We start from the raw sequence: 17330 nt of genomic DNA on the forward strand, positions 1-17330 counted from the left end.
AAGGAGAAGCCAGTGAGCAGGCAGCATCAGTACCTGACAGCAGGCTGCAGTGCTCTGGAGCCAGCTGGACGAAGGCCATAAGGAAAGGGATTCCCCTTCAGGAGACTCGAAAATATGGGCTCCTTGTGCAAAGAAACACCCTTGTAAGCTAGCTATTTTTTTTCAAAATGAGAAACAAGAACACTTCTTAATCATTTGCCCAAGGTCACACACACTTTGCATTAAAGCCAGGGCCAGAACTCGGGCTTCCTGATGCACAACCCCTTCCAACTCTGTGAAACAGGATGTTTATCACATGCTATCATGTAAAATAAGACAAAATTTCTTCTTCCTGATCTTATATAGATATATATACACAAAAATACATTAAAAATCCCAGACGTACCTTCACATTTTAATCCTTGTCGTACCAAACCCCAAAGCATCTCTCCGCAGTAGTCACAAAAAGTAGGAGCCTTGTAGGAATGCACATAAAGTGCATGAGGACGAATCTGGAAATCTTCAACTGTAGCCAAAGCTTTTAAGAAATTGCAGTAAGTTATGGTTCTTGCCACAGGATCAACAAGGATTTATGGAAAGAATACGTTGTTTTAAAAACAACAGATTCAAAGAACAGCAATAAGCTGTTTAAACATTGGCATTTTACTGTATGCCATTTAAATATGCATTTAGACGATTACATATTTTTCAGTAAGCGTATTTATTGAGGAAAAAGATCCAGTGGATTGTGTAGGCTAAGAGGCACAACTAATCAACAGTATGAGTCACAATGTTGAAAACCTCACTAAGCTGAGAAGGCAAATGAAAGCTTTGCTAAAATCAACTTAACAGTAAACATATGAAAGAGCAACTTCATTTTCAAGCTGATTTGTAACCTACAAATTTTCAAACAAAGGACAGTTCTACAGGCTAGAATTTTATCTTTTACAGGACTTCTTCAGTAAAAGCTTACTAGATTGAACTCTGTATATCAAAACAGAACTGCAGATAGAGTTTCCACAGGAAACTGGAAACTTTACTAGTAATCACCTTTTTCTTTAACAAGCATAGATATGTTTAAATGAATTTTTGACCTATTTCTTGGAATGTTTTTTAAAAGGTGGTGTTTTATACCAACACTACTTTGACGTGATAGATACTATTCTTTGATCAAATACATACTAACACTTCACATTGAGATTCTTATGTTCCAGTTTTAAAACTCTATTGATGGAGATTTACGTCTTCAAAATGCCTCTGTTCATGTTGGTCTGTTTGTTTATAAGGAAATAGTCAGAGATGGTCAAGAAGAGGGACACACAACAAATTTTCCAAATATGCCACTCACCAGAAACAATAAAAAGGTCAAACCCAGATCATCAACTACTGAACACCCTAGAGATGCCTAGAACAGTAGGCAATGAAATGCGGCCAAGGAACTCAGCCTTATAACTCTGGAAATCATACATTATCGATCCAATTTACAAATTAGAGTCCATCTTTTATTTGTAGTTTAACTACAGCTGGCTTTCGGTTGAATTTGACAGGGTATTGATGAAACACAAAATTCAAACCAGTTGGCATGTGGGAAAGGGTGTTGTCCTGGTTGTTGATAATCACTACTCTAAGGACTTTATAATTTAAAAGAAACAATTTTCAAGCACTACAATAACCCTTAAGAGTCTGTTCTTATATGTACGATTCAGCAACTCTGTTTATATGAAGCCTTTTAGCCATATAAACCATCAATGCCTGCTACAGAACAAAAAGACAGACCTAAGCAAAAGAAAGCAAACAGCAGGGTTGGAAGAGTGAAATCTGAAACTGATTTCAGCTTCAACAATAAAAATAATAAACATATATTATAATTATAAATTCATTTTCTTATAATTCAAATTTATTTCTAATAGTTAATCTGAAGAAGATGCCTGTGGGGCTGAAACTAGAAGATTTTTGAGGTCCCTTCCAACCCAAACCATTGTATAATTCCATAAAACATGAGCATGAAACACTAACAAAACTGAGTACTGAAGCATCAGTACCATTTGGATTTTCTTGGAAACCTCTACCACAAAACAGTGACACAGTGACACACAGTGTCACACTTAAAGAGTGCCAGTCAAGGATGACAACAATGTTCCATAAAGTCTTGTCTTCTTTTAATCTACTAAATCACTGTTCCACTGTTACAACAACACCTACCAGAGAGCACAACCTCAACAAGATCTCCCTCGTGTATCTCTTCTGCTGACGTAATTCGTTGCAAAATATTATCTGAGTTCAGGTCATGACGGAAGAGGAGAATTTTGTCATACATGCCAAAGAAACCACACTCTGGGAACTGAAATAAAAAGCAAACTCTACATTAAGACATGCTTTTTGATAATCCTATCCCTAAATGTTTTTAAAATCAGCTTCAGAACTTCAATGTTTTAAATGTTCCACAGAAACAAAACTGATCTGCTTATCATTGTGGAACTGAAGCATTTTCTGAACTGAAATGTAGCTTAAAAAAAAAAAAAAAACACACAAGAAAACACTAACCACCACGCCAAAACTAAACATACAAAACCCACCAACACCAACTTCTTTGCCCTCCCCACCAACAGTGACACTGTTTTTCAAACCTGAAAAGAAAAAATGTTAGGATTTTTGTTTCTTTGGGGTTTTAATCTCTCAAGACTTTCATAATCATTCTGGCACAATGAGAGTCAACACAGATGTTTTTAAGTTGGATACAACCACATGTAACCCTTACTTCACAGACATTCTAGTCAGGCAGGTATTCAGCTCAAGACACTCCAACAGGACATTTTTCTTTAGGGCCAAGCCAAGAGAGGCTCCATGTCATTGTTCTACAACAGTTTAGATCTGCAGATGCAAGAAAAGGAAAACTCATTTCTTCACAAGGACAGAAGATAATACTGCAAATCCTTATAGGGAATAGGTACACTAAGTAACAGCCTGTTTTTCCATGAGACTTCACTGAAAATAGCTTTCATATTCTGCACTTCCACCACTTCACAAAATATTGTCAAGCGTGAGCAAAACTTAAAATGAAAAGCTTAAAAGTAAACAGACAGTTCACAGACAAAAAGAGCAGGAATAGACCCTGGAGAAGAATAAGTAGTGAAGAAAACAGGTCCTTTGACCTTTTTGGTTTAGCCAGAATTCAGACTTCAGGTAGGAACGCACACATAGAAGTGGTCCACAGAAGAAAACAGAAAGAACGTGGGAAAAAATATGGAGAAGTACGCAAAAGACTTTCACTGAATTAGGTAACAGACTATAGTTTGGTAGTTTAGATCTTGTACAGTCAATAAGTAACGGGATCTAAACTGCATAAAGCTTGTGGTATAGTAATTGTCCCCAACAAAAGCACTCAAAGACTTGCTTCTATCAAATGAAAGACATAGTGAAGGGACCTGTCATGCCCATCGTTTTCACACTCCCTCTCCATTCAAAGAGAAAATAGTTTCTTCTTTCTGGTGCCATTTTTTTTAAAAATATTAAATTTGGCATTCTCTGTTTTGGTGTGCACATCCTACACATTTACACTATACATAATCCTGAAGAATCCCCATGCTCCGGAAAGCATACTGTCTCTTTGGGCAATCACAAAGAAAGGCAGAATTTGTGTCATTTCACAGAATCACAGAATCAATAGGTTGGGAAAGACCCACAGGATCATCGAGTCCAACCATTTCTATCAAACACTAAACCATACCCCTCAGCGTCTCGTCCACCCGTCCCTTAAACACCTCCAGGGAAGGTGACTTTATCCCATGCAAAAGCAAAATACAGACCTGACAAAATTATATGGACACCAGTACTTATTTAATTCACAGAACCAAGAAACTGATTTACTAAGCTGATGCCAAAGTAGCAGGCAGCCTCCTCTGCCTCCCAACCCACTCTTAGGTTCCCTACACAAATCTGAAACTCTCTTGTATTCCGTACAGTACTCAAGACAGTACAGATACGACAGTAGTATTGTATCCCCCTAAACGAGTCGCTTTCTAAACCCTTATACAGTAAAAAAATGTTCCTTAAAATCCCTTAGGTCATCTGGAATTACCTGAAAGAACTCCTTCCTTGTCATACTATAGTTCAGTGTACTCAACCACTGATTCATCTTGATAAATAGCAAATATTTATGAATATTCTCAAAATTACATATTTCCAATCTTCCAAAGGTTATTTGTATAAGGAAAGCAAGTGCAAGGCTTCAGAATTAGCTGTGCTGCCCAAATATGTGTCTCAGTATCACTACAGGGATGCACAGGATTTGATTTTATATTCAGTACATGCACACTAGTAATTCTTCCAAGGGAACTGACAGTTCTTCATACCTGAAATAGTGCATAAACGTGCTTTAAGATCTAACCCAAAATTCCACTGTGCCTCAGTTAACAAGAAAACATGTTATATTTACACCTTTTAATAAGTGCTGCAAGGTTTTATTCTTTGATACTATGTACACTATTTAGCCAGGTATCACATCATAATACTACTATCAACAAGCATTATGCTACCGCATCGATGCTATAATCAACTGTACCCTCAAGATAACTTCTATTTATAGTCTATCAACTGCATTATGCTGCTGAAAACCTTAGTTCCAACAGAAGGGAAATTAAATCAACATAAATTGGTGTATATCTGCCTGGAGATAAACATGACACTTTTTATTAATGGTGATATTAATTTCAGCTGCCAGGCAAACAACTGATGATTCAGAGAATCCGTGTGAATTATTGCCTCTTTGTATTAAGTTCGCAGAACCACCTACAAACCACAGAATTTAAGGAACCTCTAAGGTAATTCGTAGGTTTAAGTCTCCTTCTTTTGACAAAAATAAGTCTTTATTTCTTTTTTTCATTCTTTGAGACCATAAACTTATCGTGCAGCTGCCAGAATATCCCTACATATAATTCCCCACCTCAGTAACCAAAGGTCACGTACCAAGAAGTACTTATTTTACATGCTATGACCATAAGTATTCTGCATGTGTATTATTTACCACTCACATACAAATCCTGGATTTGTTAAAATGTTTTAAGCATACTATATTAATTTTGGTGAATAAAAAGCATTAGCTCACACAATAAACAAGAGTTACAGATGAATTTTCAAATACCCTTTGTGAGAGCAAGTGTAACCATTAGAGACCTTAGACATTACATTCCTTAGAAAGCAGCATCAACATCAATTCCAAAGTTTGTAAATCATAGTATAATGCCTATAATTAAGATTTCATTTTCAAGTAAATTCCAGGCAACGGCTACATTAATTTCTATGGATAAAAGCATCGGAAAAAAAACCAACCTATAATATCATCCATTACAGATTGTCATAACTGCCGGCATCAATATCCTCATTTGGTTCTATGTTAATTGAATTGACCTTTTAAGCTGCCTATAGTGAATGCTTATGATGCTGTAGCGACATGTTTTGCTGATCTCTCAAAACAGTCACTGCAGTTGCTACAAGGTTTTCCTGAATCCACAACAGGCACAGGCATAGCTGAGGAATCTTGCAACAGCTCCCCTCCCTATCCTGCCTGTTAGGTTATGTGTATGTCTCCAGTCCACGAAGGAGCCAAGAGGAACAAGGCAGGCTGGGCAGCCCGTATGCACCCTGACCAGCTCCTCCCACGTTCATTACAGGAGACACCAGCCCACCAAAGGCCCATCTCCATATGCCTGAGGAGCACAGAGGCAGGTAGGGAACACAAATGTAGGACTCCAAGGAAAAGGCCCCTCCCAGGGCTATCGCAGAAGAGCCTCAGCCCCAGTTTCCAGCCACAAAACCCATCAAGGTATGTCAACACTAGAACACCTTTTAGACTGACAGGGGTTGCTGTCCAATGGCATGGGACACATCATAAGACGCCAGGGAACTCAGACTGTACAAGACTTATTGTGAGATGTTTATTGAAGGAACCAAAGGCAAGGAAAGAGGCAATTCAGGAACAAATTAACATGGGGAAAACATGGAGGCATAAGAAGATGAAAAAAAGGTTGGTTGGGCACTGTAAACAGGGACTGGTCAAAATAATTGTCTGGCCATGCCTTGTACCTGATCAGCACCACCTGTCCTATCTTTTAATTAAATTCCATTTCTAACTATTTTCCTAGTTGATAGGTTCTCAATTCTGAGCACACATGTGTGTACAGGGGGAGGTTGTGTTCAGTTTTGGGCCCCTCCCTACAGGAAAGGCATTTTGCTGCTGGCACTTGTCCAAAGGAGGGGAGCAAAATTGGTGAAGGCTCTGAAGCACAAATCTTATGAGAAGCAGCTGAGGAAACTAGGGTTGTTTAGCCTGCAGAAAAGGAAGCCAAAGGGAGACCTTATTGCTCTCTACAGCTACCTGAAAGGAGGTTGTAGTGAGGCGGGTGTTGGTTTCATCTCCCAAGTAACAAGTGATAGGACAGAAGATAATGGCTTTGAGATGTGTTGGGTGAGGTTTAGACTGGATATTAGAAAATATTACTTTACTGAAAGAGTTGTCAAGCATTGGAACAGCCTGCCCAGGGAAGTGGTCAAGTCCCCATCCCTGGAAGTATTTAAAAGGCACGGAGATGTGGTGCTTAGGGACGTGGTTTATTGGGGCACTTGAAAGTGTTAGATTTATGTTCGGACTTAATGAACTTAAAGGTCTTTTCCAACGTAAACAATTCTGTCATTCTGTCTGAGTGCCAGAAAAAGACAGACCACAGGTCAGAGGATCCATGTGTCATGATGCCAGTGGCTGTAGAGACCAGGGTGAGTGAAATCAAGAGCTTGAATATCCAGGTGCCAGGAACTGGAAAGACCAAGAACCAGTGGATGCTATGGGGCAGAGAGTGCCTAAGCCCAGCTGCTGAAGTCATCCAACTTTGTTGTTGTTGGGTTTTGGTTGGGTTTTTGTGCAGTGTGTGTGTGTCCGCTAACAGACTTTCATCCTGAGCCACCAGAGAAGGATACAGTATGAGACCATTGGTGCTGCCTGTGTTCATGCGAGTGCTCTATGTGCCTGCCTGTGTCAATCTGCGCGTACACACACGTCTTGTACACCTGTATCCAAGTGCCTGTGCTTACTGGGAATACGTGGTTAGCCTTGCTATTGGTTGGACCCAGAGCATGGAGCTGCAGCAGCCTCGCCTCTGCCAGGAGGCTGTTGGATTTAATCACCCCTAAGAAAAACTTTTTGAGTTTGATGAACAAGTCCCTGCCCTTTCCTTGCACAATCCTCCCCACACACGATTTCCCTGTTACAAAAGACCCTAACACAAATACGCCTCTGACCGCTCCTTTCCACACGCTTCAGCTTAGATTACTCTCCTCTGCCCCCACTGAAGTCCTGTGCGCCCAAAGCAATGGAAGCGCTGGCTGGCTGCCCTCTGCATGGCCGGCCCTGATGAGCTGCAGGTGGCCCATCAGAGCCTGTGTCTAAGGCACTTGGCCAGGCTTCAATGCGGGGAGCTGTGCAAGCACAGCTTGGCTCCTTACAGACCTGAGGCGCCCTGCTCTCTCTTCCGCTCCCCAGTACATTTGGGAATACAGCATTCCTTGCTAGCACCTTAGCCAGAAGGCTATGTGCAGACTGCTGGCCAAGAATAACCTCATCGATTAACAAGGTTTTTATTTCAAGTGGTACCTTTTAACAGAATATCTACACAAAGCTCAAACTATGTTCAAGTTGTACACTATCAAATTTTTCTCCCTCTTACTGCAGCAAAGTACAGCTTTTATAGCTTTCCATAGGCTCAGTGACACGATGCTACTAAGGAAGAACACTATCCAGTTCCTTTGAAGTGTTAAGAGCTCATAATATAAATTTGAAAACAAAACTCAAAGCAGAATTTTTTAAAGCCTGCTTTATCTTACAGGATTATACAGCTATTACTTCCCTGTGTAAAAGCCTGAAGTATCTGCACAGTGACTCAGATCATATAAACTGCTAATCCCAATATTACTATGCTTCCTAAAAGCAAAAAGGAGACTGTTCCCAGTGTTAATAGTTCCAAAAGAGCATCTAACTACAGAAAATTACTTGCGGGAAGTCTACGTATGCAATAGACTGTGCCAGAATTAATCTCTGCTACACCAATATCATCAGCTTTCGTAAAGAATGTATGCAGTCCTTTGTACTTGGGTGGTACTAGCACAAGTAATCTTACTAGTGCATTATTGCAGTTACACTGAGAAAAACAATTGGTTGTTATCTAGAATGCTTACACTGTAAGTATCACAGTATGTCTAGTTTTAATTGACAGTGCATTACACCATTCTTCTAACCCAGAAGAGCTCAATATACAGGGGCCAGTACTGCTGGATGAAAACACAACTCAGGCTTCTTTCTGTCTTGGCAGTAACTGACAAATCCCTCTACTTCAAGTTCCAGGACTTACTTTACAAAGTTCTGGACTAGTCGCCAAAAATTCACACTAGGGAAAAGTGTAGGCGGATATTGTTTCAAGGTCCAATATCTCATGACCCATCATAACTCAAAACAAATGCTTCTAACCACTGGAAGTTAATTCCAAAGTCTAATGGTGCAAAACACCCACTACCTTGGAAAGTATCTTCGTTCACTGAAATCACTCCAATCTATTATCCTGCATCCCTACCCAGCTATTCACTCCCACTCTTTAGAATCATGTGCCAAATCACATTATCACACAGACAACCAGCTTCAAACGTGTTGCATGAGATCTTCCCTTCACCAGATGCCTCAGTACAGACATACTTGGACTACTGCTTGGCTAGGTTTTCCAGCACAAAAACCTATTACAATTCTGGAAATAACTAATCTACCCCACATACGCTAGCTCTGTACCTCCAGTACTCCCCAGGTCCCATATTTTCACAGGCAAGTTTGCTCCTCATGCCTCAACTCTATTACTCCACTTTCTTGTTTATAACAGGTCAAAGACAGCAGTTGACAAGTCAAGAAGGCAGACCAACAGCGAGGGAGGTGGGAGAAGACTTGAATACAGTTGATGAATACAAAACATGATTTGCAAATATTTTAGACCAATTCAAAAATAAGAACCATGAACTACTGCAAGCCTAAACTGGAGGAAAAACCCAGAAGGATAACTGCAGTACTGTTACCTATTCATTACACCAAATTCAGCAGTTACTGCAGAGTTGTGGAGACACATTTGTAATATGGATAGGTTGTAATATGATCTCTGTAATATGATTCTTTTACTTCTCAATATTTTATTAGCAAAACATCTGTTAACACTTGAGAAATCATAGTAAGCTTCAAGTTGTCACCTCTGCCACAATTTGCTTAGATAGTTCCCCATTACCAAGACAGTGTCCAGTCTTTTGGAAGACAGCTCATATACATTCCACATGTTTTGGCCTTTCCACAACATAACAATTTAAAGTATTTTAAAATAAACACTTTCCCCCCACCTCTTCAGCAGCCTTCACTGAAGAGCTAGCTATCCAAACCACTTTAATACAGTCCCAATAAAACTCGAGTTCCTAGGTATATGAATAATAGAAGTGCACAGTTAATTGTCACTTGCTTGGAAAATCCTACAGATAATTGTGTGTTCTCCATGTCAGGCTTTTTTTCCCCTGATCATCAAAGCAAAATGTCTCAACACATCTCATTCCTCCCACCCCAAGTCTACTTCATCTTCAAAGGAAGCTACCTAGTTTCCCAGACAACTCAAGAACTTCAGTCACATTCCAGTTAGCAAAAAATTAACACCTTCCACAATCCTGAAGAAATAAATACAAGTGTGTACGTGTTATGTACCTGTGCAAGTGGTTATTGACAGATTAAGGCCTGATTTAAAGCAAGTCAAAACGAGCAGGAAACAATCAGGGAACTACAGCTAGTAAGAAAGCCTAAGTACAGTTGGGAGAGAAGGCAACATTTAAGGTAAACAACAACATCTTATTGACTCTGCCTATGGAGAGAAAGATGACCAAAAAAAACCTAACATGGAAAAAATCGCCAAAAAACAAGATTAAATATGAAGGAAGCATATAGGACACCAGTAACCAAGTAGAAATGTGATTATACATAATCATGAATTTGCTGTTGAGACACAGAGAAGTATACGTGCAGCTGAAAGACAGTTATTTTAGGAAGAAAAATGAAGACAACAAAAATATTGCTAGCAAAAGCAAAGACAGCAAACACACCAGAGTTACAGGAACCAAGATGAAAGCAACAGGTGCTAGATAAGGGTTTCAAGCCTATACATAAGCAAGACAATTTTGAAACTACTTTGAAGAAAGAAATGAAAAAAAACCAAGCTATACATGGAAGAGTGCGGCAATAGCAGAATTGTAAACATTGTTGGTGAAGAAGGGTTAAGAGCAAACCTGAAACAGGCAAAAAGGAAAAGAAGGAAAAGAAGGAAAAAGTTACTTTTGCAGGCAAATGAAATAAGGCACAAGGTAGACAAAAAATACTAGGCTGGATCAAGTTTGATAAGGAAAAGATAAGTAGACAGGAAACAAGTGCAGTAAACATGAATGAAACTAGAAAAATATAAGGACAGAGAAAGAAAAAGAGGAGAGTTAGAAAATAAGTCTGGCTTGGCTTTTATTTTCTTTTTTGAATTTAAGGCGTATTGAGAGCACCCTGTTAAGCAAATACGTAAGACAAATCCAAGAGAAGTTTACTAATCAGTAAGACATAAGAAATACCCCTTTGACTTTGCTGAGTGGTGACCGTTTGGGCACAGTGAAGCAGAAAAACTAGTTGAGAAGACTAAGAAACAGACTGTAAAGCTAAATAGTGTAACACTAGTCAAGTCAAATAGAAGGCAACACAAAGGATCCCAAGAATTTCAGGCAAACATCCTACTATCTTAGGCATATTATCCTTAATATCTTAGGAGGGCAGTCAGTCTATTTCATAACAAAATGTAGCAGAGCCATCGGAGGAAAAGTATGCAAAGGAGGAGAATGCAGAGTATGACTGAAAACGAAAACTATGAAGGACGGGTTTGTAGATGTAAAAGATAGATAAGGGAAGTTACAGAATCATGAAAATAAAACTCCTAAGCTTAAGAAAAAAGTTAACAATAAATCTTGCAGGTACAAGTAATGCAAGTAATAAGCACAAACAATCAAATTCTTATTCGTGTATAGGTATTAGTTTAACTAGAACGAAATAAATGAGCTAGAATAAAGCATTTATAGCACACTGTCCTAGATTATTCTCAGTTTGTAGGCAGTGGAGCATCAATGTGTGTGTGTTTCTAGCTTTGAGATAATAAGCCCTATGGCCTACTCGTGTCAGGAATGAAGAAACAGTATTTAACACAAAACAGGATTAAGAACTTGCCTCTAATACCTGATCATTGTTCGAGGACAGATATTGTCCATCCACAACTTAGGCTACACATTTTTCTGCTTCTAAACACTCTACTCCAGCAGTCATATCTGTGCATGCTTTGGTTCCCCTTCAGACTTACCCCTGAGAACTGTATGTCTGGTACTTTAATATACAGCAATCTAGATACAGAATGAACAGAGAAGATTGAGACTACAATCAAGATTTTTTCTGAAACATTCTTACAAAGTCTAAACTTCAGTTTTATCTGAGGACTTCTGTTAAGCATTCTGATATACCATATCCCTGACATAGCGCCTCACAAATTTAACTTTACACTTGATACAAGTTTTGCTCTTCTCCTTATGTTTGGAACACTTTTAACAGAGCTAAGAGACACATCAAATACTTGCAGCCCTCATCTTGCTCTTCCTGCGGACACATGCCTCTTTAGTTTCAGTTCTGCTGAAGCTACTTTTAATTACTGTTCTGTAAAACCCGAATAAGCTGCACCGAACAGCAGTGTCTGAAGCAGGAAGCTGACCATCAACAACACAGCAAGACTGGCAATACAGAAAGCACTATGAAAGAGCAGTAGGTAAACACGATACTTATTTCCTAACTAAACCGTTCTCCAACACAGGCTTTTTCAGGATTGTTTTCCCCCAGTTCATTACTTCACTGAAAGAAATAAAGACCATACATAGTGTTGTTTTTCTGAAAACTTGTAAGGATACTATAATTACTTTTACAAAGGTTAAAATCCAGCCTCCTCAGAGATCTGCTGCAAGTCCTAATCAACATTCTTGATACTGCAATTGTAGCCTTAAACGGAGTTAGGCAGGTATCTCAAGCTCACAAGCAAATGACGAAGGATACCTGAAACAGGACAAGAGGGAATGGCCTCAAGCTCCACCAGGGGAGGTTTAGGCTGGACATTAGGAAAAAATTTTTCACAGAAAGGGTCATTGGGCACTGGATCAGGCTGCCCAGGGAGGTGGTCGAGTCACCTTCCCTGGAGGTGTTTAAGGCACGGGTGGACGAGGTGCTGAGGGGCGTGGTTTAGTGTTTGATAGGAATGGTTGGACTCGATGATCCGGTGGGCCTCTTCCAACCTGGTTATTCTATGATTCTATGATCCTATGAAACTTCTTTGTTGCAGATATGTTGAGAAATAGAAGTCTAAAATGTGATTTAAAAGCAATACTACGAATAAGTATGGAAACTTCCATTTAATTCAAGTAAAGATAAGAATCAAAAAAGAAGAAAGGCCATAGATGATTCCAAGTAAAAAAATATATTTCTCTTTTTTTCATTAAAGAAGTGCAACAATAAGCAGATACTGCTAACTACAGGACTATCACTTCGGTACCTTGAAGCTGAGAGCTAGGCACTGGTCAAGAAAACACAGCTTAAGCAGGCTGTGAAATACCAGAAGAAAGGGAAGCTTTAAACACTGTAGAATCTCAACAGCATACCCATAGCTTCAAAGCTTTCAACTAGAAAAAACAGGCAACCATATTCATGACGCTACACAGTTCACAATTTTTACACAAATACAAAAGCATGCAAATCAATACTAGGATATTAAATATGACTGCAACAGCCACTAGATCTAGGAGAAAAGAAGTCAAGGCAGGACATACTGCTGTCAAATACAGGGTGGAGGGAAGATACTGCCACTCGTACACTGGCTGCAAAACTACTTATGAGAGATGAATCCGCCAAACATATGGTTGTTTCCCGATCAGTTCACTGCTTGCAAACGTGCTTTCACACTGAGCAGTCATCTACTGGTAGAACTAGCTGCAGGAGAACATAAACTGAATCAAAACCAGACAAAAAGAGGAAAACTGACCGTGAAATCATCGGTTTTGCAGTAGTTTAGGCTCAGCATAAAAGAATTTTTTTTGAGGTATAACAAGAACTTAAGCTAAACTTTTAGCTGAGCCTGCTAAGAGACAGAAAGGAAAAATAAAAGTGTGACTATATTTGTTTTCATCTTTCTTCAAGACAGAAGACAGGAAATATGCAGATGCAAAGAGGAGTTGATAAAGAAAAAAAAAACAGCCCCTAAAATGGCTGCGAAAAAGTACACCTAACATGTATGATACAAAAAAAAAAAAATTGACCCAAATAACTTGCCTCCTCAGAAAGGAACTACCACACTGAACTGCATTTTGCTAGCCCATAAACTTACTCAGAAACCAGCTGTTTTGCCAACTAGTTTATAAAAATATGGAAGATGCAATAAGTTATGAGATGGCAGAAAACAAGGTACGCAAACATATGCAAATGAGAGTTCATATAATATTTGCATTTATGTTCTTTCAAGCTATTAAGTAAAAAAGTATTATCTTATAAAATGAATCAATCATAAATACCAATCACAACAATGTAAGACATGGAGAAAACAATTCCCTACAAAATAACCTACCTTAGACTCCTTCCCTTCCAACCACCCAAGGCCTCTCCAAGGAAAAGAGCATTTCTTAATTATTTTATTAAACAACATTAGCTACCTCTCAGGCTGCTTAGTAGGATCTAACCCACCTAACCTAACTAGAGATAAACTTGGACACCAAAACTGCAAGATCAGTGCTATTTCCTTCCTAGAGAGTCAGAACTTGCAACAGCTTAACCAAGGCGCATCTGAAAAGTATGCCAAGATATTTTTATTTCTTGGTCAACCCACTCTTAATAGAACTTATGCTGATAACAGTCCTCTTGTAACAGAGTAACACATGTATTCCTTAATTGGAAAAACAATACTAGGACAGTATTAGCCGTTTGGTGGGGGGTTTAACTATTAACAAGAAACAAAAAGAAAAGCCAGTATCATGCAAGTCTGCAGGCCTGCAGTGCATTTCTGTACCCACAATTGGTCCTTTCATCACAGCTGGCGATACGATTCCCAGAATACTGCTTAACAGTAGTTAGCATAAACTACTAAAAACCTAAGATATCAGTGATAACCACTGAAAGGAAGAAAACACACCCTCATACTGTGAAAACTAATTCTTGCAGAAAAGTTACTACTGTATCTTTTTTTACTAGATTCCACAAGAAAGAAAGTAACAGGAAGGTTTACTCCTTTTAAATCAAAAGATTCTATCTTGGGAAGTAGCAAAACTTAGTTGTGCATACATGTGAATGTATAACGTGGATCTTTGTGGCATATTCCAGTCACACTTTGTTATTACTAGCAGCCCATTACAAAACAACATTTGCCAACAGCATAAAGTGGTAGTTTTATATCATACCTTCTGGTAAACTATAGAGCACACGAGGTCTTTAACAGCAGAGAGTGACAGGTCCTGAGCTTCAATCGTGACAGTCTCTCGCGTGAGACCAATCTGCAGGAGGAAGGAGACCCCGTGCATAGAGCCCCGGGAGTTGGTGAGGCTCTGAGTACTGAAACTGCCATTGGAGAGTCGACTGGAGAGCCCCGACTGGGGACTTGAAGACAAAGTTGGGGTTTGTGGTGCAGCAGCATGACACGTAGGTGGGGAAAACTTCTGTAAGGATGGGGGAGAAGAGTCGTTTGCTGACATCTGACTTGCTTTACTCTGTAGAGATCTCCCTAGTAGTCAAATTCTAAGAAAAATATGTTGTCAGTTCTTGTTTTGAAATGAAAACAAGGATCATGTAACTTTCCCTTTCTTAGTTCAGTAAAGCACTCCTGCCCAGTAAAACTTAGTTTTCCCTTTCATTCTGTGCAAGCCAAGAGTAAAATAACTTCAGATGCAAGTCACTTTAAATTAAAGGTTCTTTTTCCACAGCTACAATCAGCTGATCAAAAGCAGATTGCCTGTCCTTTAGCACCATGTCCGGACAACAGAGGCTTACATAAAGGCCTCACAGAAATACATCAGCTCTGCTGTTTTATACTTGTCCTTCATTTTTATATATTAAAAAAGATAAAAAGCTGGAAACACAGATGTTAATAAACACTGGTATTAAAAGTATCCTCATTCACCTAATTCCACAGATCATATCTTAAATGCAGACTCATCTTCATGTACACAGTCTTTTAGACTGAAAAAATAAAAAAGTGTATCCTTCAATAACAACAGAACTCCACGTATGTGATGAATCTATTCCTCCTTCAGAAAGTCGTCTCTGAATTCACAGGACACAATTAACCTGCAGATCAGTGAAAGTATCCAATTTCATTTTTATAAAATATTTTAGCTCATGAAATGCAGGAGCAGAACATCTGAAGACGCAATCACATCAAACGTAATCTCTAGCTTCACCCAGATAACCTCCAGCATTTTGAAACGTTGCGCTCTGCCTGTAGGGGGAAAAGGATAAAGTTTTCATTGCATATGAAATGTGTGCCATTGCTATGCAATTTTATTAACCACTCTGCTTTGAAGCAGCACAATCACCAATTCCTTGTACTCAAATATGCTATGTCAGTAACATCTTGTACTTATAATCTGAACTTAACTGTTTCCCCACTTCATGATACACAAGACAAATCAGACCTAACACTGCCCAATATGTTACCTTTGAATTAACAGTAGAGCAGAGCAAATCATTTAATAGTAAAAAGGGGGAGCAGACCACAGCTCTGCTCTGTAGGTGTATACGGAGAAGCTGGTGGGTAGGGAAGGAAATACAGTAAATGCATTGAAATGTCAAAAAAAACCCATAATATCAAAACTTAAAAATCCTCTAAGTAGCGTGTACTCAGGATACCATTTTGATACTTTTATTCAAGCCAACTGAAGAACATGTTGCACAAAAATCTAACTGTAGGAAGATACACATAGCATACAATTGAGCAGTGGTTCCTTTGGAAAAAAAATATCATATAACACTCACAGATCTGATTTTAAAAGTCTGCTACAGCCTTTTAAAACAAATAATTTCATGAGTACGGGCTCAAAATACTTTTTACAAGATTCTATGTTACCTGATCCAATATTTCAAGCATTTCATGAGCAACTGAAGTGCTCAAAAAGAATCATTTTTAGATTCCCCATGCAACTTGTGCAACGAGAAAGAAGTGGTTCAAGTACATAGACACTACCTATCACTAACAGTTTTTAAAGGAGTATAGGTCCATATTGGACACCAAAATCAATAAGCTCATGTATTTTTTTTCCTCCCCTTACATACAAAAATATAAAAAATCTCAGAAAAAAGTATTACTAAGATTAAATTAAAAGCAATTTTAGAAAAGACATGCCACATTTATCACACACAATATAAGCTGTCCTTACTAGAAATAAGGCTGATAGCTGGTAAAACAGTCCAGTTAGTACACACTCCTGGTATTTAGCAGTGTAATAACTCAAAACCCCATGGCCACTGCATTCTAAAAGGCAGATAAGGAAAGAAAGGTACGTGAATTGCAGTACTGGAAGGAAAATAAGTTCTTGGCTCTGTGATAAAAATTCCTAACACAGGGGCTCCAGAAGAGAGAACAAATTGATACCTTCTGGATTTTCAGCACAGGTATTTACAAACTGCTGCCTTCAAATACTCAAGAGTTGCTGGCCATTTACCAATGACACCTGGAAAGACAACTCCTGTCTCAAAGAACATACTAAACATGACATAGATGAAGGCTACACAAAGAAAGAATAAGGTCAGCAACAGTAACACTTAAGCAACTTTCTCAATAATGCAGCTTTCACGGTGCCTTCAGCTTTGCTTGAAGATGACTTGTTTTCTACACATTGCTTTTCTCTCCCTCACTTCTCACAGATACCAGAGACAGCAAATACTAAGCCTCGGGGGTGGATTTGAATTAAAATAATGCCTAACCAACATAATAGAAAATGTAAAAGCCGTATGATGCGGAAGAATTAAGAGGTCTACTAATCAAGTTTAATTTAGACAATAAAAACACACTACAAAAGCTCACCTACAGCTGACTAATTAGAATGCTAATTGTATTTACCAAAGGTACGATGCATATGCATCCACAAAGCTTTTACACAACAAGTGTATTTGCATGTAAGCCTTTAATGAAATTTATTTCTGTTACTTAGCAGATAAGGATAGCTCTTCCTAAGAAAATAAAACCATAGAAACT

At 38.8% G+C, this 17330-nt stretch overlaps 1 protein-coding gene across 1 annotated transcript in view; it reads right to left on the reverse strand.

The window, feature by feature from the left end:
- PRKD3 (protein kinase D3) overlaps positions 1-15575 on the reverse strand; it is a 41804-nt gene extending 26229 nt beyond the window's left edge. Inside the window, exons 1-3 of the mRNA XM_069852495.1 lie at positions 14542-15575; positions 2182-2320; positions 386-517 (exon numbers count right to left, since the gene is read on the reverse strand). Of these exons, the coding sequence (XP_069708596.1) occupies positions 386-517; positions 2182-2320; positions 14542-14832 (562 nt within the window). The 5' untranslated portion in view covers positions 14833-15575. The remainder of the gene's footprint in view (positions 1-385; positions 518-2181; positions 2321-14541) is intronic.
- Positions 15576-17330: the final 1755 nt, after the last annotated feature.

The sequence above is a fragment of the Phaenicophaeus curvirostris genome, chromosome 2, assembly GCF_032191515.1.
Source record: "Phaenicophaeus curvirostris isolate KB17595 chromosome 2, BPBGC_Pcur_1.0, whole genome shotgun sequence".
Classification (NCBI taxonomy): Eukaryota; Metazoa; Chordata; class Aves; order Cuculiformes; family Cuculidae; genus Phaenicophaeus; species Phaenicophaeus curvirostris.